At 35.7% G+C, this 22,883-nt stretch overlaps 4 protein-coding genes across 4 annotated transcripts; 2 read left to right on the top strand and 2 right to left on the bottom strand.

Moving 5' to 3' along the window:
* Positions 1–999: 999 nt before the first annotated feature.
* LOC114722041 (pentatricopeptide repeat-containing protein At4g11690) lies at positions 1,000–3,110 on the top strand. The gene is made up of 2 exons (XM_028907955.1): positions 1,000–1,075; positions 1,184–3,110. Exon 2 carries the CDS (start codon positions 1,306–1,308, stop codon positions 3,022–3,024), a length of 1,719 nt encoding a protein of 572 aa, XP_028763788.1. The 5' UTR covers positions 1,000–1,075; positions 1,184–1,305; the 3' UTR covers positions 3,025–3,110.
* Positions 3,111–3,799: 689 nt separating this feature from the next.
* Positions 3,800–6,510, bottom strand: LOC114721978 (abscisic acid 8'-hydroxylase 3-like). The gene is made up of 9 exons (XM_028907874.1): positions 6,302–6,510; positions 5,869–6,187; positions 5,620–5,772; positions 5,190–5,456; positions 5,014–5,100; positions 4,836–4,914; positions 4,561–4,667; positions 4,343–4,461; positions 3,800–3,960 (listed from the first exon to the last, which is right to left on the bottom strand). Exons 1-9 carry the CDS (start codon positions 6,508–6,510, stop codon positions 3,870–3,872), a joined length of 1,431 nt encoding a protein of 476 aa, XP_028763707.1. The 3' UTR covers positions 3,800–3,869.
* Positions 6,511–8,012: 1,502 nt separating this feature from the next.
* LOC114722083 (transcription factor VIP1) lies at positions 8,013–12,219 on the bottom strand. The gene is made up of 4 exons (XM_028908011.1): positions 11,483–12,219; positions 11,020–11,152; positions 8,959–9,043; positions 8,013–8,654 (listed from the first exon to the last, which is right to left on the bottom strand). The coding sequence occupies exons 1-4, from the start codon at positions 12,079–12,081 to the stop codon at positions 8,398–8,400; spliced, it is 1,074 nt and encodes a 357-aa protein (XP_028763844.1). The 5' UTR covers positions 12,082–12,219; the 3' UTR covers positions 8,013–8,397.
* A 10,004-nt stretch (positions 12,220–22,223) lies between these two features.
* On the top strand, positions 22,224–22,883 carry LOC114721971 (vacuolar iron transporter homolog 2-like). Its single transcript, XM_028907865.1, has one exon. It carries the CDS (start codon positions 22,224–22,226, stop codon positions 22,881–22,883), a length of 660 nt encoding a protein of 219 aa, XP_028763698.1.

The raw sequence follows: 22,883 nt of genomic DNA, 5'->3' as shown, positions 1-22,883 counted from the left end.
TTTTCCAATATAATAGATGCTAAATATAACACCTAGTTTATAGTATAAATTACAAGGTGCATTTTACAATTAGGAACAAGATAGTAATAAATTGTTTAATGGATGAATGATATAATAACTATATTATTCTTACTATATCTTCTTTTTCTCTCTCTGTTTTTTTAATTTTTATTTTTGTGTGATTGCACAGTATTCAAAAACCATGCGCTAATTACTTGTTAATAATAAAACTGGAAAAGCACCCTTTGATGTGAAAATAGAACAAAATAAATTGCTAAAACGACAATTGAAATGGATGGAGGGACTGATCGAGGGAGCATTTCAAGTTAAAAGCCAAAAAAATTTAAAATCATTATCGTAAACCTTTTATTAAAAAAATATAAAAATAAGCCCAAAATTAAAACCAAAGCAACTATAAAAATAGAGTATAAAATTATATCACTGTCCAAAAACGACGATGGAAATTGGAAAACATAGGCTGCCTCTTTGCATTGCTTGAACTTTGGAGAAGCCAGCTAGGTTTTAGAAGACAACATTTCTTCTTAGAATTTATCATTTCTTAAAATTTAGAAAATAATGCCATAAATTTTGTGAAATGACAATAACATCGTGATTTTACTTGCACTTTTATAAAATGAAACAATATTTATCAACTAGATTTTCCTCAAATTATAAAAATAAATTATGTTACCGTATCTTATACTGCAAAAATATTTTTATTTGAAGCAAAAATGAATATAACATACCATGCTTTATTAATTAGTAAAAGATGCAGGAATTTTTAAAATATTAAAACTCCTAATGATCAATTTTTTTATACATAGTCTCCAAAGTTTCAAACTCACCCAGCCCATAGTTGGACGAACCTCTTTCTGATCCGCCGAGGGTCACTGGCCCACATGACAATATGAAAAAAAAAGAAGCTCAACGCTTAAACCCCATGGAACCTCAAACCAAACCCGCTTCCACTGGTCCACCATTTCTATTTCCGATTTCCCATCTTCCTTTTCCGAGCAGAAACGTACAAATACCCTTCCCGTTGAATTGCCGTTTCTCTAAGCCGCACAGTCTCAAGGTAAGTATTTTCATTGTGTTGTTTCATTCTAAATGAATTTCTGTTGCGTATGGATTGATGAATGATGTTTGATTTTGGTTTTTCTATGATCTTGAAACATTTGTACAGGGTGAGAAACACCACTGCGAAAATTGCAAACCTATTACTGCTTTTCTCTCGTTGATGCTTGTTTGCCGCATGAAGGCCATTAAGCATACTGGGTGCAACAGAGCTCAGGCAAATATTCAGTGATGAAAAGTAGGACATTGCCTCGTTCCCATGAAATTCTCATTCTCATCCAAAAAATGGTGAAACTCCCACCAGAAAAAGCGCTCTTCTTCTTCAATTGCTTAACCAACCAAGGTGTTAGTCACACCCACCAATCGATATCCTTCATCTTAAACTGTCTCCTCACCTCTGGCATGCTATCTGAAGCCCAATCTCTACTTGTGCGGATGATCGCTGGACGATTCTCGTGTAAGTTCTCTCCATCTTCACCTACGGGTCAGCTAACTGAAACCTGTTACTTTTCAGAGGCAACTTGTGCCCTTCTTTATGAAGCACTTGTTAATGCCTATCTTCATTCTAAATTACATAATCAAGCCCTCTATATCTTTAAACAGATGATTGACAAGGGCATTGTTCCAAGACCAAAAACGTTCAATAATGTCTTGAGCTCACTTGTTAGATCCAATTGTTTTGGAGAAGCATGGCAGATTTTTAACGAAGCAAAGGGTAGGCCTATGCTAGATATATACAGCTTTGGGATTTTGATCAAGGGTTGCTGTGAAGCTGGTGACATGATTAAAGCTTTTCAACTTTTTGCTCAGTTGGAAAAGTTGGCATGGCCTCCAAATGTTGTCATATACACTACGTTGATTAATGGCTGCTTCAAGAATGGTGATTTTCAGCTGGCAAAGAAGTTGTATTGCACGATGCAGAAGTTGCGTCTGGTACCCAATCCTCATACCTACACGGTGTTAATCGATGGGTTTTTCAAGCAAGGGCTAAAAACCGAAGGATTTCAAATGTATGGGACTATGAAGCGCAACCAAGTTGTCCCTAATGGTTATACTTACAACTGTGTGATTAATGAACACTGCAATGATGGGAACATGGACGAAGCTTTTAAGGTGTTCGAGGAAATGAGTGAGAAAGGTGTGGCATGTGGTGTTGTGACGTACAATATTTTGATTTGTGGGTTGTGCCGGGTGAAGAGGATCTGGGAAGCTTTGAAGTTGCTTGATCAAGTAAACATTGTTGGTCTACGTCCTAACGTAATCACATATAACACACTAATAAAGGGCTTTTGTGAGGCTGGAAAGATGGACGTTGCAGTTAGACTATTCAACAAACTGAAGACCAACGGACCATCTCCATCCTTAGTCACATATAATACACTGATCGCAGGATATGCTAGGACTGGAAATTTAGAAAAAACTCTTCACTTAGTCAAGGAAATGGAAGAGAGAAGCATTGCTCCTTCCCAAGTAACATATACAACTATACTTGGTGGCTTTGTAGGGCTAAATGAGATTGAGAAAGCATTTGGAATTCTTTCTTTTATGGAAAAGTCTGGTTTGGCCTCGGATGTTTGCACTTACAGTGTCCTAATACACGGCTTATGTAGCAGCGGCCGTATGGAAGAAGCATCAAGACTGATCAGATCAATGGGTGACAAGAACTTAAAACCAAACAGTGTGATATATAATATCATGATTCATGGTTACTGCAGACAAGACAACTCTTATAGGGCCCTAAGGTTGCTTGACGAAATGGTGGAGAGTGGAATGGTGCCAAACGTGGCCAGCTTCAGCTTGACAATCAGAGTTCTTTGCAGGGATGGGAAGTGGGAGGAAGCTGAGATGCTTCTCAGAGAGATGATAAATTCAGGATTACAGCCTTCAGTGTCTTTGTCCAATTTAATTTCCCAAGCCAGAAGTGGCATACTGAATGCTCACTGTAGCTGAGAATTCTTTATTATACTAATGTTAACATTCTTTGTACCGTTTCTCTGTAAACCGAAGTTATAATTATGATCATTCGGGCCTTTTTTCACATTTTAATGTATTTATCCCTCGGAGATGAGTAATGAATTGCTCCCTCTTCTGACGTACAATGAAATCGTTAGAGAGACCTCTGAAGTTTAGGAGTAACTAACAATAAAATTCCCAACATTAGTCCAAACCCAACCCCTATTTTCATTGTCTTCGTTAATAGGTTCGAGTCCATAGCGCCTATGGTATCTGCAAAATTTTTTTGCTGGTGGTCCTTTTTTTTATTTATTATTAGTATGTATATTATGATTTATAATTTTTATTCAAATATTTTTTCTACTTTTACTATGTTAAAAAGAATACAATAATTTTTATCATTAAAACTTATTTTTTCTGTTTTATTTTTCATTTAATTTTTTCCCATTCTGTTGATTAAAGGTCGGGTTGGTTTTTTTTCCCCCTTCCAACCAAATGGTTGGGTTGAGTTGAGTCTTTATAGAACGCCATGCAATCTCTGTATATCCTAAGATTTGATTAGTAAAATTAAAATATGAGGAGGAGCTAGTAAGAAATACAAAATTGTCCCCAAAAAAGTGAGAATTCAAATATAAAAGTAACTTCAAATTAAGATACTCGATATGATAATCATGCTTTTTCGTTGGATAAGACTATCTTTGTCTATGATTCACTAGCACAATTGCTATTGCATCTCCCCACGTCTAATGGTGGTGATCCACTTTTATGAAGACGTCCATATTTATATTGGCTAACACACTGCAAAACATGCAATTATTGCTTGTGTGCATCCTTAGGCACTTTCACAGTGGCGCCACCATAATAGGATATTTGTTCTTGGGCATCCTTACAAGAGTTGGCTGCACAGAATTATCTTTCTCCAGAGGCTTCCACCTGTGACAACAGTATTGAGATTAGACGCAGATGTAATCACTGCATCAGAGAATCTCATACAAAGTGGTTTCATGAAAGGTGTGTGGATTAAGTCAATCATAATTAAAATATATAAACATGTAATTGATATGCGCTTACAAGTCTATTGGTGAGTGGCTTGCTTTATTTATCTTTGGTATGTTGCTTTGTCTTAGAATAATTCATCTAGCTTAAGAAAGGCAAATGAAAAGTGGGAGACGTGTAAGAGTGTCAGGTGATATTGTGTCTAGTAAATGGCCTTTGAGTGATTATGTGAACATTCACATCTGGGTTTTAAAAGTTGGTTTGTGCTTCTTCCCTCTGCATTAACTGATATGATGTACTTTTTCTGTTCTCATCTTACTTGTATCTGATGACCAGGTGATGAATGAAAACACAAATTTCAATCTTAGCCAGGTTCATTCCGGGGCACATGCGTGGTCCACTGCCAAATCCAAGAAAACTGAAAGGCCTTAATGTTGCCTGCAATTGAGTCAGGAATATATTTTGAATTGCTCATCCAACTGGAAATTCTTCTAACAAAAAAAAAAAAAAGGATAATTAATCAAAGAGATAGATTACATCAAATCTTGAAGGATCAAACTTTTGAGGATCTGGGAAGACTTCTGGGTCATGGTGTATGGAAACAACATCTAGGTTGATCGACCAACCTTTCTTAATTTTATAGCCTGTAAAATCCAACATTAGTTTTGTATCTGTCACATAAGCATCTCATATACAAGTGTTGTGACTGACTATGACTTTGTCAAGTTTCTACTTGTCTAAGACCTTTTAAATTACAGTAATGTAACGTAAATTACAATGTTATTATGAAGAAAAAGACAGTATTGTCATACCATCAATTTCGAAATCCTGGGAAGCTTTTCTAGAGAACCAAGGTAGTATTGTAGCCCTTCGCAGTGTTTCACTAATCACCTAAAGATCAATAATGGCCAAATATCAGAATAACCTTATGAAATTATGATGCTAATATTGAAGCTAACAAACTAACATGTTTTCAAAAGCATTGCTCACTTTGGCTGTGTAAGGCATGTTATTCACTTCAGACCATGTAAGATCTGTGCCATCCTTTCTGTTTGCTATAATTTGCATGTGTTCCTCCTGCAAAACCAACTTCAACTTCAGATTTCAGACTCGTCAAACCAAAGAAACATGATTTGTACTGTGTCCTTTTAATTTTAAAAAATTACTCTCAGTTGTTCCAAAACTGCAGGATTTTCTTCAAGAAATTTGATAAGCCAAGTGAGAGCAGCAGTCGTAGTGTCATGGCCTGCAACCAGCAAAGTTAATATATTGTCCTTCAATTGCTTATCTGTAAGTTTATTTTCACTTGCTTCTTCATCTGCTACTTTGGTGTGTTTCATAATCAGGGACTCTAGGAAATCCTGTTGAAACTCTTCACCACTTCTCCTTCTGGAAATTGTGGAATCTAACATGGCATACATCCTATCTCGGGCCTGATCAAATAAAACACTTAAATTATCATCACTTTTGACTACATATCTAGGCAAGCTAACACTAAAGTTCACATCTGCTTCGGGACATCTTATTGATGCACTTCACTGTCCAATCTGTTCAATAATGGCTGTTCAACATATAGTTATATACTACTTTTTATACCTTGATACCACGATGAAAAGCTGTTCCTGGAATCTTGAAAGGCAAAGATGCAAATGATGAAGAAATTAGCTTGAAATTGGCACGGAATTTTTCTTGCTCTTCCCCGGTAGGCTCTAAGCTCATGATCATGTGCCCAATCACTTTCAGGGTAAACTGCAATATTCAGTTAATGACTCAGTATAGTATGCAAGAGTAAAACTCTGGGATATGCTGCATTTTGATGCCATTTTTGAGTTATCGACACTTAACTGTAGAGGCCTCTTCAAGAACCATAACTTTTCTTCCAGACCAGTGATCTAATGTTTCCATTGCCTGAGTATTGATGAAATGAAAATACTTTTTCAGACCATCCACTGATAGGGGTTCAGCAATCAGCCTCCTAAGCCTTTTATGGGCCTCTCCTGTGGTTTGAAGCAAGCTGGTGGGGCCCAGAACTTGCTGTCCTGTGTAGAACAAGTTCAAGCTCACAATGCCATCCTTCCCAGTTAGCAATATCTTGCTTGCTTCTCTCCCAGTCATGAACACAGTGAACCTCCCAAGCACAAAGCTCTTGAACACCTTCCCGAATCTATGAACAAAGTTTTGGAAGTCAGGAAACAAAAACACCGTTGAGGGACCAAAACAAAAATGACAAGGAAATTTAAGGAACTGAAACATTAATTTGGCCGAAACTTCTTGTTACCTCTGCTGTCTGGTGTTCATGAAGTTGAAAATACCAGATGGACTAGAGAAGTCAGATATAAAAGAGGAGCTCTCACCCACAATAGGCCAACCGAGGCTGCCTGGTATGCCTTCCATTTCTTTTGGAGATCGGCTTATATAAAGCAACCACATAACTGATAGCACTAATATGGCACACATCACTGACATCACAAAACTTATCAGCTCCATCATTATTCTCCTTCACTTCCTCCACCTCCTTCTATCTACAATTTGTTCTTCTTAGGACAGTTCTAATGTATTTCAGACTCCGATCATAACCAGAGACTTATATAGCACTTTGAACAAAACCAACATTTTGCTTTCATGTTCCTTTTATTGGCCGACTTAATAAAAGCCGACCGCTTGTATTTAAACAAAATCCCACGTAATGCTAAAGAACATGGCCTGGCAAAAAAATTTTTATTGATTTTTATTTCAAAATTTATTTTTGTCCCTTAAATGTAACCATATGAAATTAAATGATAAAAATAAAAGGCTTGTGAAATTGCATTTAAGTCTCATCCTCAAGAATTTCCTCTTTAATAGCTTAAGAATTTCAGATGAAATATAAAAAACGTCCAATTTTCTGTAAATGTTAAGAGGAGTAAAAAATAACACCTAATATTTGATATGAATATCAATTTTTATTTTAAACATTTATTCTTTATTCTACTGTTGGGATCAAATCAGCGATGATTCTGATATCAATAGTCGAAAGCATCAATATTCGAGGTCGTGTTTGTTGGGGAGGATCTTTGGAAGCATCGCTTTTTTCTCTTTGTTCTTGTTAGTATCAATCCATTATGTTAATTAATTAATCAGTTGGTAGATAGCTTCAGTCTTGTGTCTTGTTGGAGAGAAGCTATATTTAATTCTTCATTGTGGTTATATATTATGATTACAACATGGCTCTCATTGACCGTACTAATTGTTTGCCGTCCTTACTATGACATTCAGTAATTCAAGTGAAAATATTGGTGTTCAAATCGTTTATTTTGCCAAAGAAAACTTGTCGGTCAAAATCTTCAATAAAAATATAATATTCTCTTATACTAAATGTAATATTTATTTTATAATGTAAATTATACTACAAAATGAATCTTATATTTAGTATTAGAAGAGTAACTATTATATATTTTTTGGGTGTAGTTAAATATGATATATACTACTAAATTAATTGTGAAATATACTAAAAATGTAATTCCGAGATAACTGACTTGGGTAATTACATTCTAGTTTTAGATAAGCCAATCATGAACTTGTATAATTGTATTACTCTAGTTAATCTTAAGACATATTCCGTTATTATCAGTTTATTTATAGTTAAGAGAACTTTTACTTGTCTCTTTGTAATTAGCTGATCAGTTTCCTCAAAAAATAATTCGGAAAATTTTATTTTAAAAGTTTCTCCTATCTCAATTATTTTTTTCTGAACATTTGAATCATTAATAAAGGATGTGGCGCTTTTCTAAGAAGCTTAAAATGCAAAGATCAATAGGTCAAACGGTCAACTTAATATCATCTTTTTTTGGGCCTGAAATATCAGAGTTTATTATCACTTTCGGTTTAACAAAAGCCAAAATTGGAATTGTAAGAAGTCTGGAATCATGTTTGATAAGCCGCTTTCAAAGAAAGGGAAAAGTCATCACAAAAAGATAAAATTATTTTTAAATTTTCTAAAGGAAAAGAAATACCTCCCTGAAAATGAAAATATAATTTGCTATGTGCGATTATGACAGATAATTCAGAAGCTGCTTATTCAGATAGATAATTTCATTCAACAGCTATCAACCAACGGTTCAAGCTTATCTACATCATGTTGTTATAACCTGTGATTCTACCCTAGAATTGCAGTAAATACACGCAGCAACAGACTATGCTTTTGCCCTAAACAGAATATAGAGAACACAATATAGGACAAAGAGGACACTAAACTGCACAATGATTGATCTTCACAAGCCTCGCCAGTAATACATACATACATATATATATATATATATATATATGTATATGCACATGATGCTACTTGTGATGAATTTTGCCTATTGCCAATGATTTAGGGAAAATATTCATGAGCTAGTTCTTGCCATTGAAGTCCAAGAAGTCCGGGTCAGGCTGCCCGTTGAAAGGGTGATCGGCGGATGACGGAGGCATGCCAACCTGTGATTGCTGTTGTGTCTGCTGGGATTGAGGATTAGCAAGATGTTGCAAGGCTAATTGAGAAGCAAACTGAGAGAGAAACCCGCCATAAGAAGGGTTGCCATTCATGGCAGCTATTTGACTACTTTGTAGCTTCAGGCGTTGCAGTTCTTCCTTTAATGCTTCATTGAGCGCTGTGAGCACCAATAAGTGTTTACATGTTAGTATCCATTAGATTAACTTGAAACAAAAAAGCATCAGAATATCCAAGAAATTATCAAGCTCCACATGATAGTCTTCCCTAGAACTTAAGGAGTTTTGATAAAAATAATATACATAAAATTCCCCAGTTCTTTAAACATAAAGATTCATGAAGTACCATTCAGTTAACGGTGTCTAATGGCTGAGACTTTTGAAACAAAATGGGAAAGCACAATTTCAATTTTCATCTAATGACACTATTTTGAAGGCATAAAAAAAATCTGGAACCCAGCATACCATCTCTAAGCTGAGCTTGTTGTTCCATCGCCTCTAAGCGCAGTTTAAGCTCCTTATTCTCATTAGTCAACCCTGTAGTGTCTCTCTGCATTATACAAGACACAAATTAGTTTACTGGTCATCGGCTCCTTTCTCAGAAGTACCTATACCAATTTTCATGACATTTTAGGAGTTACGTTTATTATCATTTGAAAAACATTATAGCCAATAGATTAAAGGGTTCCCCAATCCACCTGACAGAATACCCAACACCTACTGTTCCCTATTCCCAAATAAAGACATGAACCTTTACAACTTGCTATGCAGTAGAAACAAAGTAATGTTGCATTTTAGCCATTAGATTCTACATCAAGACACGTAATACCCCTCTACATAAATCTAGCTTTCAGAGTAAATAACTGAAACAAAGTATAAGGATGGTTCCAAAAGAAAAGTTTTATGACAAGTTGTCGTGATAACTCACAGGGAATACAACACGGAAATTTGATTCTCCTGTCATGCATCGTTTAGAGCTACGTGCATGATTCCAACAGTTTTCCCTAATTCTAGTTTTCCACATACCGTAGTAGTAGATTTTGGCTCCGATGTTAACAAGGAGTTGTTGAATATCTATGCAAGAAACTATTGCTACTATTATTGTATAAGTTAACTGTGGTCCAAATGTGCCAAATTACTTGGAACTTATTTCCGTTTTAGTTTGTCAAATTGCAGTAGAATAGACACTTTCGACAACGGCCCATATGAAGTTAAGAATAATATTGAATTTCTCTCAAGAATTTTGATCATGATGATCAACAAAAATAAACTTTTGGCATTAAATCGAAGCTTGAGTGACACTTCTGAGAATGAAAGTGGACTTGTGCAACTTATGAAACTTTCAATATCTTCAGCATCTCATTTTCATCAAACCTATTAAGAGATTACGAATAACCATCAATAATTATCAGGTCAAAAGCAATTTCATGCTTAAACCACAAAAATAAACCCCTACGGAGTGTTTTATCATGGTTGTAGAGATCCTCTGCTTTTTTTATTCAAGATGCGCAGTTTGAGTGGCATTGCCACCAATACAAATAACTGGACGTATCAGGGATGCAATTGTATCAGTGCATGAATCCCTAAACTCATGAAGCAAATCAGAAACGCAGGTTTGCAGCATTTCAACCATTTAGAACGAGCTTTTTGGTCCAGTCCCTCGTGTCCTAATGGACTCAATAGCCGAAAGCGAGTGCTTCAGCTGCACAAGTCTTAAAATTTCCCATCCTCAAGCATCTGTTCTTTGGCCCCGGGATAAAAGTCTCCCATCTCTTTGTCCTTTGAGATAATTAACAAGTTATTATCCTCAAAATTTCTAGTTCAAGTCACGGCTTTGAAAAAGGTGAAGAAAGATGTTTCTTAGATAACCTATAGTTCGAGCTATGAGGTATTTTATTAACTTATAAGTTGTCAAATTACAGAGTGACTGAGTTATGACTCGTGATTTTGTTTTGTGAGAATTGTAACTTTTTTTTTTTTTCAATTCCTTGTTTATATGTTATCAAGTGAGCCCCTTTTTGTAGTATACAAAATTTATATACTCCCTCCGTTCCTAAATATTATACCCATTTTGTAGTGTAAATACATTACAAAATGGGTCTTATAATTAGGACCGGAGGAGTAATATATTTCAAGCTGGCTCTCATACTATATTTGAATCGTAAGATCCAATATGATTGACAATTCATGATTCACAAATTGGCCCCCCATTCATAATTGCAAATTTGGAATTGTGAATTGTTGACTACGTTCCATAAATGACAATGGTGGAAGAGGAGCTTCATCAAACCCAACTTTTAAGAATAGCCAGCCAACATCCCAATTCCTTTGTTGACAGAGAATATGTTTCCAACATTGAAAAGACATGGACCCAAAAAAAAAAAAAAAGAGGGGGGGAGTCTGATAGCCTGATCAGCATTAGTTAATAGGTGGGGACTTCCATAGACCACGATGAACTTGGTCTGGTCCTCACCCAAGTTATCAAATTTGCCATCGGTAGATATGTGAGAAATGTAAAGGACATACCTGAAGCATGGTAACCTGAGCAGAGAGGTTTGTTGCTTCATTTTGAAGCGTCTGCACCTTCCTTTCCAGCTCGTTTGTGTACCGAATTTTTCTCTCCTTTGATCGCGCAGCAGATTGCCTATTAGCAAGAATCCTACAGCGCCAATTTATCAAATGTCATTACATCAAGTTTATACCCGAAATTTCTTCTCCAGCTTTTAACCCAAACACCATTAAAAGAACCCGCGATGAAGCATGGTAAGCACAAAATACTCATAATTTTCAACTGCAAAATAAATCAACATTATCACGAGATCAAAGTCACAAAATATATTTCTCTCGTTTCATTATCCTCATCACCAAAGCAAACCTGGTAGTCATAAAATGCCATCAACGATTTTTTTAAGCTGAAAAAAAAAAAACGGTTTTGCCCAAAATTTAGTTGAAAAAGAAAGAGCGAAGTAGCAGAAGTAGACTGATCAACCTCCTAGCTCTCTTGGGATCAACGAGAGCAAGTTCAGCGAGCTTATCGGGAGCCATGGCCTTCTTCACACCGTCGATATCCATGGAAGAGTCGGCCTCAAAAGACAACGATGATGACCCATCCATGGAATTGCTGTGCCTGTGATGACCCACCCTTCTCTCCTCTACACCTTTCCCGCCAAGTTTGTCCCCATCAACGCCACCAGTCAATCCCAGGCCGTTGAAAAAATCGGAGTCCATGGACAAGCTCCGGATATGGCCGACGGGGGAACCCGCGGGCCTGGACCGGGAATTCCTGCAGTTAGATTCCTCCGACGGCTTCGAGGCAAAATCCATGGCGGCAGGAAAGCCGCTGCTGGGTGCAGTAGCGGCGGCGGCGAAAGGCGAGGGGTTGGTGCCGGTGGCGCTGGGCAACGCCGGCGAAGGAAGGTTGGAGATATCGAGGTCGGAAGGGTCGAAGAGGAGGAGCTCATCGAAGTTGGCGATGCGGAAGGAGTTGTCGGAGTGGGCCCTACGGTGGTGGGACCCTCGCTGTGGGGTGTCAGGCATCTGCTCGAGGTCCACCGTCATCGGCGGCTTTCCGACGAAGTTGGGGTCCATGGAAGAAAGAAACTCTGCTGCTCTCTTTCTTCCAAAAGTTGGCGGGTTGGCTCTGAGAGAGAGAGAGAGAGAGAGAGAGAGTGATTCTTCTTCTGGTGGTGGTGGTTGTGATGGTGGGGTATAAATGGTGAGTGTCTGCCTGGGGGGGAGAGAGAGACGTTTGACTAGAGGTTTAGTGGCAGAAGAAGGAACTGCGTTTGATTTTGAACAGCATCACCAATTCTGGCGATCGTGCCCCCACTGATGATGAATCATCAGAAAATTGGTTGACTTTTTACATGTCCAAAAGTTAATTGTCTCTGTACCCGGGGGGCAAGATTAGGTAATTATCTTTTCAAATTACTAATTTTACTACCACCACATGTTATTCAAGTCCTACTTATAAATCACTTCTAGCATATTTTATACAGATTAAAAAAAAAATCTTAAACTTTATTTACTCTCATTTAAAATTAAACAACTTTTCAACTTTAATCCTATTTAATATATATTATATTTCATATAAACAAAGTTAATACAATAATAAATAAAGGGTAAAATTATACATTCATATAAAAAACTTCTCTCAGCACTCTATAAATAGGACCAAAAAATATCTTCTCTCTCTACTTTATAAATATGACTAAGGGAGTAACTCATGCATTCATTACATCTTCCATTCAAATTTTAAAAGGAGAAATGTAATGAAATCTCAAAAAAAAAGTCCCAAAAGTGAATATCATTTTTTTACTTTAAAACTTATCATTACAAGCTGTTTAAATTGTTATTAGGACTTATTATTTTTTTTCCTGAAATTGGATTGTAATTCTCCTAAAAGTGTCGCATCAAATTAAAATCAAGCAAAATATTAAAACCTTGAGTTGTTTTTTTCCAAAATTAAAAACACCAATAGTTATTATCTCAAGAAAAAAAAAGGTTCAGCGGTTGGATAAGGTAAAATAGGGGGCAAAAAAAAAAACCTTGTTGAGAATTATCTACATTGCCTGAACCCTGAAGCCTTGAATCTAATATGATAATAATGAATTTCAAAGAACATAATTGAATCATTTCAACATAATCAATTTGGATTCTCGATTATTAGTGATCAATACTAATATTAATTTCAATAAATCTAACCTCGAAATATGTGCCGTTACCCCATATTCGATGACTAATTATAATAATTTTAATTATAAATATATTTCACAATTAGAAAACAAAGTATTTATTTTGATGCATGGTTGTCAGGTGTTAGCAGGCGTGAATATTTTCAATTCCTTAATTTATTATTACTTAGCTGATTGGATCAAATTAAAATAAGTATTTTCACACTGTAAAAGATAAAACTTTCTTAACATATCTATCCACTGCAACTCAAAATGATCTCTTCACAACTAATCCAAACCATGACCAAACAAAGTAAGTTTATGTAAAGTTCACCTAGAGCTTAATTTCTCAAATTTCATTTGCTAGAATCATTTTTATTTTAATGTCTCGGCCACTAGGTGCTCACAAGGGACAAATAGTTTTAATCCTTAATTTATGATTAGTCCTGAATTGAATCTTTATCGGGTCAACACGATAGAATCAAGATTTTCATTTGTCACATTGCTGAGATGAAATATTATATTGCCAATATTTACAAAGCATGAGTCAAAATATTATTACATGATATATATATATATAGAGAGAGAGAGAGAGAGAGAGAATTTACTACTCATTAGGCTTGAGCAGTGTGGCTTATTTTGCTGTGACAAAATTTGGATTTTTCCCACTTCCAGTCCATTTACCCCACTTGCTCATCCCAATACCCAATTCTCTTTGTAGCACAGTTTCATAGTTCGTTTCCACTCAAAATGTTCCATCAAGGGATTTGCCGCACTCAAGGGTAAATGATTAGAACAAGTTAAATATAAGAAAATTTGTAGAGTCTGGATTTTATCAATGACTTGATTAATAGAAGACTTAATCAGAGGGATTTAAATCACCACATACAGCAAAAAGCAAAATCGAAGTGGCCATTACATCAGAAAAAGGCTATTAATCACTGTATCAAAAAGATGAAGAGATAGCTGAAAAGTCCAATCAGTAGGGGGATACATCAATTTTATTTAAGAAGGGCATCAACCATCAAAAACAGGGGACCTTCATTATCTTCCTTGCTATGCAAGCGTGTTCCTCAGACGACCCAGGTGTTAGGTACACCCAAGAATGTTAACATTCAAAGAATCCATCCAGCCCTTGCCACTTCAAAATCTTCTTGACCGATCATGGGTATGAATTGAGTTATTATATCCTACTTTTAAAAAGTAAAGCTGCACACCGATAGCCTTGTAATTTAAGGACACGAAATTAAAGTTTCCAATAGATTAATGAGAGGTCCTGATTTTTATTCTGCCTGTAACATCAGGTGCTTACCCCTTAATTAGAGAAAAAGATAAAAAGAAAGTAAAGTTGCATACTTACAATGGAGTTTCACTTTAATGGCAACAGTTTAGTTTAGTTTGAGGTTAATCATATTCAAAATTTAGAAAAGGAGGCTTAATATCTTTCTTTTCCTTAAGTCCTCAAGCAAGAGCCAAGTTATAGTGCCACGAGATCCTATTTCAGTGGTCAATAGATTATTTCATTGGGACATGGATGAAATAGTAACGTTAGGGAAACACCAGATTTCGCCATTGAGGATCGTATTTAGATAAAGCCATAAAGTTGAAAACCATTTTGGTGTCTAACCAAAAAAATAGTATGAACAATAAGAGACGAGCATAAGCAACAAAGGAGGATGTTACTATGAAAAGGGATTGCAACGGGAATGGATGGATAAGGCTATCTTTTCTTTACTAGCCTAGATTTGCTTTTTCTTCTCTTAAAATATTAAAATTTCTCGAGTGAGGTGGCACTATATGGACTCTAAGATAAATCTAATGACTATTTTTAAAATCTGAATCTCTCCTTTTTTTTATTTTTAAGGTATAACTAAAAATGGACATCTTGTAGCAAATTTTTTTTTGGTTACCCAGAATATCCTCATATCTGAACAATGAGAGATTAATTTCTCGGGATATTATCAAGTGCCGTAGTGAGAACCCCTCTTAAAAGTGTTTGTTCTATACATACCGTCTTAAAGATCGAATCCAGGATATGATGTTTAAGGTACCTAATTCCTTTCTACTTGGACTAACACTTGTTGGTATCTTATAGCAATTACACCATTCAGATAAGGAGTAAGAGCCCACTTAACTTGTGAGTTTCCACCACTCTCACCCTCCCCACTAATTCACAAGCCAGAAAGGCTGAGAGGGGTTGAAGTGGCCCAAATCATATGTTGATCCCTTAACTCTATCTCTCTTCATTGTATTATCCAAACCGTTGTCGAGAATTAAAAACATTAATATGTCAAAACCATGCTAATCTAATGTTTGTCCTCGATCATTAATATTTTCCATTCTCTGTTTTTTTCAACATTTCAAACTTCTATAGCACTTGTATTGTTCTAAAAAAACAGAGAGAGAGAGAGATTAAGAGGGTTTGGTGGGCCCACCTGACGTATAGGTCCCACTATTATATCTCTCTATTTATTGCATTCTAAAGTATATATTTAGTTTTTTCAATTTTATAAAAAGTTTTAATTTGATTTTTTAACTCTAAAAAGTATACTTTGGATCTTTTAACCATAAAATTGTTAACCAAAAATAATGATATTAAGATCTTAAATGTTGAAACAATATTCTCAAATGCTAATATATTAAATTTAATTTTTAAAACATCTATGATTGTTATTAAAAATCATAATATAAACCTAACAATTTTAGAGTTAAATGACCAAATGTATGCTTTGTAAAATTAAAGGACCAAATTAAGATCTTGTGTAAAGTTAAAAAACTAAATATACACTTTAGCTTTTATTGTATAATTAAGAATCCAAAACATCAATATGTGAAAGTTATGCTAATTCAATGAACGTCCTCACTCGTTAATATCTTCAATTCATTGTATCTGACAGCGTTTTCTTTGCTGTAGGGAAAGAGAAAAACTGTAAGTGCTGGGCAGGCCTTCTTAAGTAGCGTATTTTGCAAGCTAAAAGTTTTGCTAGTGATATTTTCTGCATTGAAAAAAGAATATATATTAGAGGCTCAATCCTTTCTGCATTTGTGAATTAGCAACAGATCGATTTTGATATCAAGTAGGTTTTACTTGAATATGTCGAACGCAAGATCTAATGCAGTCAATTTGATCTCAGCTAGATTGAACTTGAGGCTGAGCAATCTAGATATTGATTCGGAGGGAGAAATATGGAGCATTCTTGATGATGTTTATGATCTGTTGAAACTCAAGCATGCAAACTTGGAAAGACTCAAGATTGCTCGTGAGAACATTGAGGTAATGAAGAAAATTTATTTTTCAAAATGACCAATATTTTCAATTGTTGAAGTTGTGAAAAGTTACAGACATGACGAAATATAGATGGCATTTTATCAAAAGCACATGCATATTGCTGGCCTTAAATGAGCGCTAAGAAGTTTATCTTTATATATATATGTGTGTATATATATTTTAATATTGTCCTTGTCCTTTCATTATGTGAATCAAGCACTGAGATTTTGACTAAACCTTCAACAGCTAGTTTTTCCCAGAATGTGAGAATCATAAACCCTAAAAATTATTGATTTGGGGATTTTATTTAGAGAACATGAAAACATCAAACAGGCAAATTTTGCACTTGCCATGCATCCACTTCATTTTGCCCATTATGGGCCCGTTTGGCACAGTTTATAAGTAACTTTTCAATCGTAATTTATAGAATACGAGATAAATAATAAGAAGAGTTTTGTTTCAGTTTCCATGAAACATGTTTATAAGTGATTTCAATTGTGATGGCAAACATGGGCTATATCTCATATGAGCCTGGCTGTGGATGCATATAGCTTTTTTTCACTATATGGAAACACTATTGCAACTCAGAACTATTGGATTGAATTTGATGACAGATTTGATGGTTTTTTAAAGTAAAGATCCAATTCTGATTTGAGCAGCTCGTAAAGCGGAGAGAAATCAAGTCCTTATTGTAAAAATGATTTTTTTCCCCCGCAAAAAGTCAGCTCCAAAAGTATATTCGGATCTGTTTAACATCTGTTTTAGGTTTTAATCGCAACACGTTTGAGAAATGTGTGGATGCTGATGTTGTTGTCTCATAAACTTGTCATTTTCCTTTATCCTGTATGAAGGATTATATATTTATGTTCATCTTATACGCATTGCTGGCTCAAGATGAGGGAGGCTAGTTCTTCAATTATTCCATCTTTGATGTATGCCCTATCAGTTGTACGTCTTCAATGATTCTTTATGTTTCTTTGGGATTCATGAGAGAAGGAGACTGATTTTTGAGTTTTTTACTCCAACTTGTCTAGAGAATATTGTGTATTAGGTTGCCTCTCGGGTGAAACTCATTGCATAATTCAATTCAAGATGAGATTCAAAAGCCTCTGCCTTATATTTGGATATGAAGAGAAAACTAGAGAAGAAAAAACATAGGAAAAATAGAAAATAAGAACCACATTTTTTTTTTCAAAGTTTTCCTTTCCAAAGTTAAGAGATTTTGGAAAGAACACGTGTTTTCTAGATTTGCCTCAAATGAGAGAAAAAGAGGCATGGGATTTATATCTTCTTGTGATATGGGTGTTACACTCCTTCTAAAGTTAGTCACTTTTCTTTCTTCCGTGATTTCTCCTGTTGATCCAAAAGTAATTTGAGAAAATATCTTCTCTTCACTATTTTTTTCTTTCCCCGTCCAAACAAAGCAAACTAATTTGTATGTGATATACAGAGAAAATATGGAGAGTTGACTGCTGAGACTGAGGAGCTTAAGGGGCAAATAGAAGCTATGAAGCGAGAAATCAAACTTGAAAAAGGTAATTTTGGGTGAATATATATGTAGTTTATGCTCGTGGTTTCCTACAATGAGTTGGATTATAGACAAAAATATGCTCAATCTCTACTGTTATTACTGTTGAACGAATTGTGTTATGTATGAATCTTCATGCATAGCTTTCAGTATAACATTGTTCTGCGTATTAATTGTTTTCCTATATATAGGTTCAAAGTGGAACAGGAAACTCGCGACTTGATATGCTTTTGATAATTTTCCGATTATCGTGTGTCACTGGTTTTTATGCTTAGTTTATTATACATTATATATATGGATTCTACTCTATATATATACTCCTCCGGTCCTAATTATAAGACCCAATTGACTTATTTGAGGAGATTAAGGAAGTAAGTTAAGTTGGTTATTTATAATAAATAAGTGTTGTCATTCCTAAAATATCCTTGCTAATTAAGTATATTGGCTAAAACTATCATTATTAGAAGGATTATCTTGGGAAAAAATGCATAAATATAAGAGACAAAATGGATTGAGTCTTATAATTAGGACCAAATAAAAAGTCAAATTGGGTCTTATAATAAGGACCGGAGGAGTATATATATAGACAATAATTCTTTCTTGTTGGTGGCTGTTTACAGCTTCCCAGAAATCAATGATGGAAGAAGCGAAGCGACTGAACCTGGATAGTTTCTTTTTCGATGCTATTGCAGCAGCTCTTGCAGCCCGTGGCCTTCTCCCTCCCGATTTTTAGTTGTTTCGTTACTTTCCTCAACAGACAACTTCCTTAATTTAGCATGCATCATCATCAGTACTGTTTCTATTTCTATCTCTACTTGTTGCTGTTGTTGTGTTGTTGCTGTTTCAGACAACATCCTTGATTTTATCATGCATCATCGGTACTATAGTTGTTGTTGTGGTTTCAGGCATGTTATGGGTTGAATAAGAAAATTGTGAGTGTCTGATTTCTCATGGTTATCTTTCTTTTTTCCTCCCCCTTGTTGAGGATCTACATTTAGATAACAACAAGATAATTTTAGAAAAGATATTTTGGGTTAATACATTGTTTTGATCCTCATAGTTTGCTTTTATTTTTATTCTGGTCCCTTAAAAAAAACAAATGATCCAAGTTTTTATTAAAATATAAGAATAATGTTTTGGACAAAAAAAAATAAAAACCTAAAACCTATGATTTAAAATTATAAACTAAGTACCCGTTTGGTTCAATTACAGGCTTTCTTAGTAGTGCAATGCCTTGTCATGCAATCCAATGTGATACAATCTTTATTACCTTGAGCATGTTTAATTTGGTATGATATTAAGAACAACTGCGCTAATGTTATTTGTTAATATTAAACTAAATAAAAATAAATATGAAATTACTAAATTATGTTTGTTAAAATACCCTCTTTTCCTTCCATCCTCTTACACCTTCCTGTCATCACCATTCCCAGACGGAATAGTTTCAGCGGGAAAGAAAGTATAGTACGTCGTCATCATCTTCTTCTACCTTGAACTTAGTTGAGCTACAGATGTTGCTGATAGTGGGGAAGATGCAGAGGCAAGAGGCTGCTGGTAGTGAAGAAGATTCACATACATCTGTTCTGCTCCCTCTTCGATCCATTATTTTACAAACATCATCATCTTCTACCTTGAACTCAGGAGACGCCATAGAGTTTAATGGGGAGGGAGAAGAGGTCAATGATAGTGGAGGAAATGAAGAGGGAATAGGGTGTCGGTGGTGGAGAAGATGAAAAGGGAAGAGGCCATAGGTGGTGGAGAGGATGAAGAGGTCAGCGATGGTGGAGAAATGCAAATTTGTTATCCTCCACTTCAATCTATTCTTTTAGAACTCTTTCGATATTGTAGACATCACCATCTTCTTCCTTGAACTCAGGCGATGTCGTAAACTTCAATGGAGATGGAGGTGGTGGATGACTGCGGGGGAGATGAAGATGAAGAAGTCACGGGTGGCAGAGAAGACGAAGATGCCGCCGGTGGTGGCATTGATGAGAAGAAAGGCAGAGATGATGGCGCTTCGTACAAGAGAGAGGAGGGAGAGGATTTTTTTTTTTTAATGGGTAAAATAGACAATCTAAAATGAGAGAATTCTTACAATCAAGTCTCACACAAGACAAATAATTACCAAAAAGTCTCACTAACAACCTCAACAGCTTATAATGACAAGTCCTATATGAAGAATGACAACCTCTGGGACTTGTTTTTCTTACTTGGGACTTTATTATAATTCTGTCATTTAAAAAGGATTGCAGTCTTGTAATGATCTGAGCTCATATGTCCCTCTTTAGGAACCAATATTACCAAAAAAAAAAGTGCGATTCTCATTATTATATAATTTTTATTATCATTAAAAAGTCTAGCTAAACATGCTTTTGATGCTAATGCAATAAAAATTAACACTATAAACTGTTGAAACAAACTGGCTCTAAGTGTCAAAAAACAGATGAAGGCAAGTTATAAAAACAAAACGTTCTAATGTTCTATTAACCCAACTGAAACTAAAAACGACCATGGGTAGAGTTGTATACATGTCTCGATTTGTTTAACTTCTTAAAGAAGAAAACCCAACTTAATTAAAACAAGAGCTCAAACTAGTGTAACTAAAATTAAATATTTCCTGGAGCTGCATATATTGGATTAATTAACTATGTGAACATCGATTTTAGCACTAAAATAATTTACAAACAAATGAAGCTTATGACCTGCGCAAGCCTCTTCACATGGTTCAAAGAATCAGTTATTTTTTTCACGTGCTTCGCATGTTTAGTCTGAGCGTATCTGAGTGTAATTATTCAAATTAATTAGTTTGAGAGGCAATTAAACATGAGAAGCTTGTTATTCCCTCAAATTTGAATCTCGATTCTCTACATATAACTATCTAGAGAAGTGTACACAAAATGTATCGTCATATATCAATCAGAATTGGTTCAAACAATTTGAATCTTATTATTTCTTTTAATGTTTAAATAAACATAATACCAATAAATATAAGTTTTTAACTGCTTAAATAATTATTTAAATTAAGAAAATTAAAAATATAATTAAAAAAATTGTCAGAGAATAAGATAGATTAGGCTACAAGTTCATATAGTCGGTGCGCATGGCGAAGTTTTGGATTCTATCTATCTAGTTTTGTGTCCAAGATTTGAGCCTTCCGTTCTATATACTCCACAACCAAAATGAAACTCTTCTGATCTTCACACACGGCAAATTGATATTTTAAATGTTGTAATCTCCATTAGATAAGATTATCGAACAGATAGGACAGTGAAGCCCACGAGTTCTTGTAAACTTAACAAACACATTCTGAGGGAAAACGTCAAAAAGTTCCTTAAAATGGTGTCCCTTTTCCCTTTACTTCCGCAAGGAAGAAAGGTGCCATTACATGTGGGTTATCAGTACCTTCACTTGTCTTTGTCTGTGTTTCATGCCCTAGTCATGATGTTCAGATGATCAAGCATAACTGCCTTCAACATATATGACGTCTTATATGTTACCATTCTTTTCTTCCCTTACCTTCCCTTGATAAAACCCCTAAATATTTCTGTCTTTTTCTTCTTCCATCCTAAGAACCTATGTTTTCTATGAGTCTATAATGCTTTTGTTTGGTAAGTTCTTATCCTACCCTACAGGCTCCCCTATGTGATCTTCATCTTCATTATTTAAGAGAAAATCTGCCTTGTTCATCAACAAAAGCGCTGCAAATAGATGCTAGCTATATATATTTTTCTGGCACTCGGGATATATACTGCGTCTACAATTTTACGTTTAGTAGTGTAAATTTTTCTACTCCATAAGATACTTTACCTTCTGAGGCATAATATCTCATCCTTATACTGTGTTTTTATCTGTTGCGTTTTTAACATGTGATAATGACCCAGGACCGCCAAGTCATACATTAAACCACCAAAAAAGCTCAAGAATATATCCTTCGATTTTGAGGCCAATGACTGAATATATGAAGTCAGTGGAAAATGAAAAACAACACAATCTTGTTCATCATCTGCTTCTTCCTCTCTTTCTAATGAATGAACTTTTTTCACCTCACCGAAAACACGATACTGTTTTGTCCTAACAAATTTAGTAAACACAGCACATCCTTTCGTCTTTAACTGGCGGGATATTGTCCAACTTTTGCCTCCAAAGTTGACAATGTTCATCCATAAATACTCTTCTTTATAATAGCGTGTGTCCTCCACACTTTTTCCACACGTCATCTTCTTCTTCATCCATCTCTCTTCTCTCAAGAGCTTTGGTTCTCATGGCGTCCAACCATATACCCAAAATTTCCCTTCAAAGCACCGACCTTGAGACGCAAATCACACCTGTAGAGATAGACCAGACTAATGAAACCAAAGACTTTGATTACTCCAGAAGATCTCAATGGCTAAGGGCCGCAGTTTTGGGAGCCAATGATGGGTTGGTGTCCACGGCGTCTCTCATGGTGGGTGTGGGAGCAGTGAAGCAAGACATAAAGGCCATGATTCTCTCAGGCTTTGCTGGTCTTGTGGCCGGAGCTTGTAGTATGGCCATCGGAGAGTTCGTGTCGGTGTACTCGCAGTTAGACATCGAGATCGCTCAGATGAAGAGAGACAAGGAAAGTGGGAAAGATCAGAAAGAAGAAGAGGAAGAGAAAGAGGGTTTGCCAAAGCCATTTCAGGCAGCGGCAGCATCAGCTTTGGCATTTTCTGTGGGAGCAATGGTGCCATTGCTTGGAGCTTCATTCATAAGAGAGTACAGGTTGAGGTTAGGGGTGGTTGTGGCCGCAGTGAGCTTGGCCTTGGTGGTCTTTGGATGGCTAAGTGCGGTTCTTGGTGGGTGTCCTGCTTTGAGGTCTGTGGTGAGGGTGTTGGTTGGGGGGTGGCTAGCCATGGCCATAACTTTTGGATTAACCAAGTTGATTGGCTCAAGTGGACTCTAG

This window comes from Neltuma alba, unplaced genomic scaffold (genome assembly GCF_004799145.2).
Source record: "Neltuma alba isolate B1F8T4 unplaced genomic scaffold, ASM479914v2 tig00012081_pilon, whole genome shotgun sequence".
NCBI lineage: Eukaryota > Viridiplantae > Streptophyta > Magnoliopsida > Fabales > Fabaceae > Neltuma > Neltuma alba.
The sequence above is the reverse complement of the archived record's forward strand: the minus strand, read 5'-3'. Positions and strand labels throughout refer to the sequence as shown.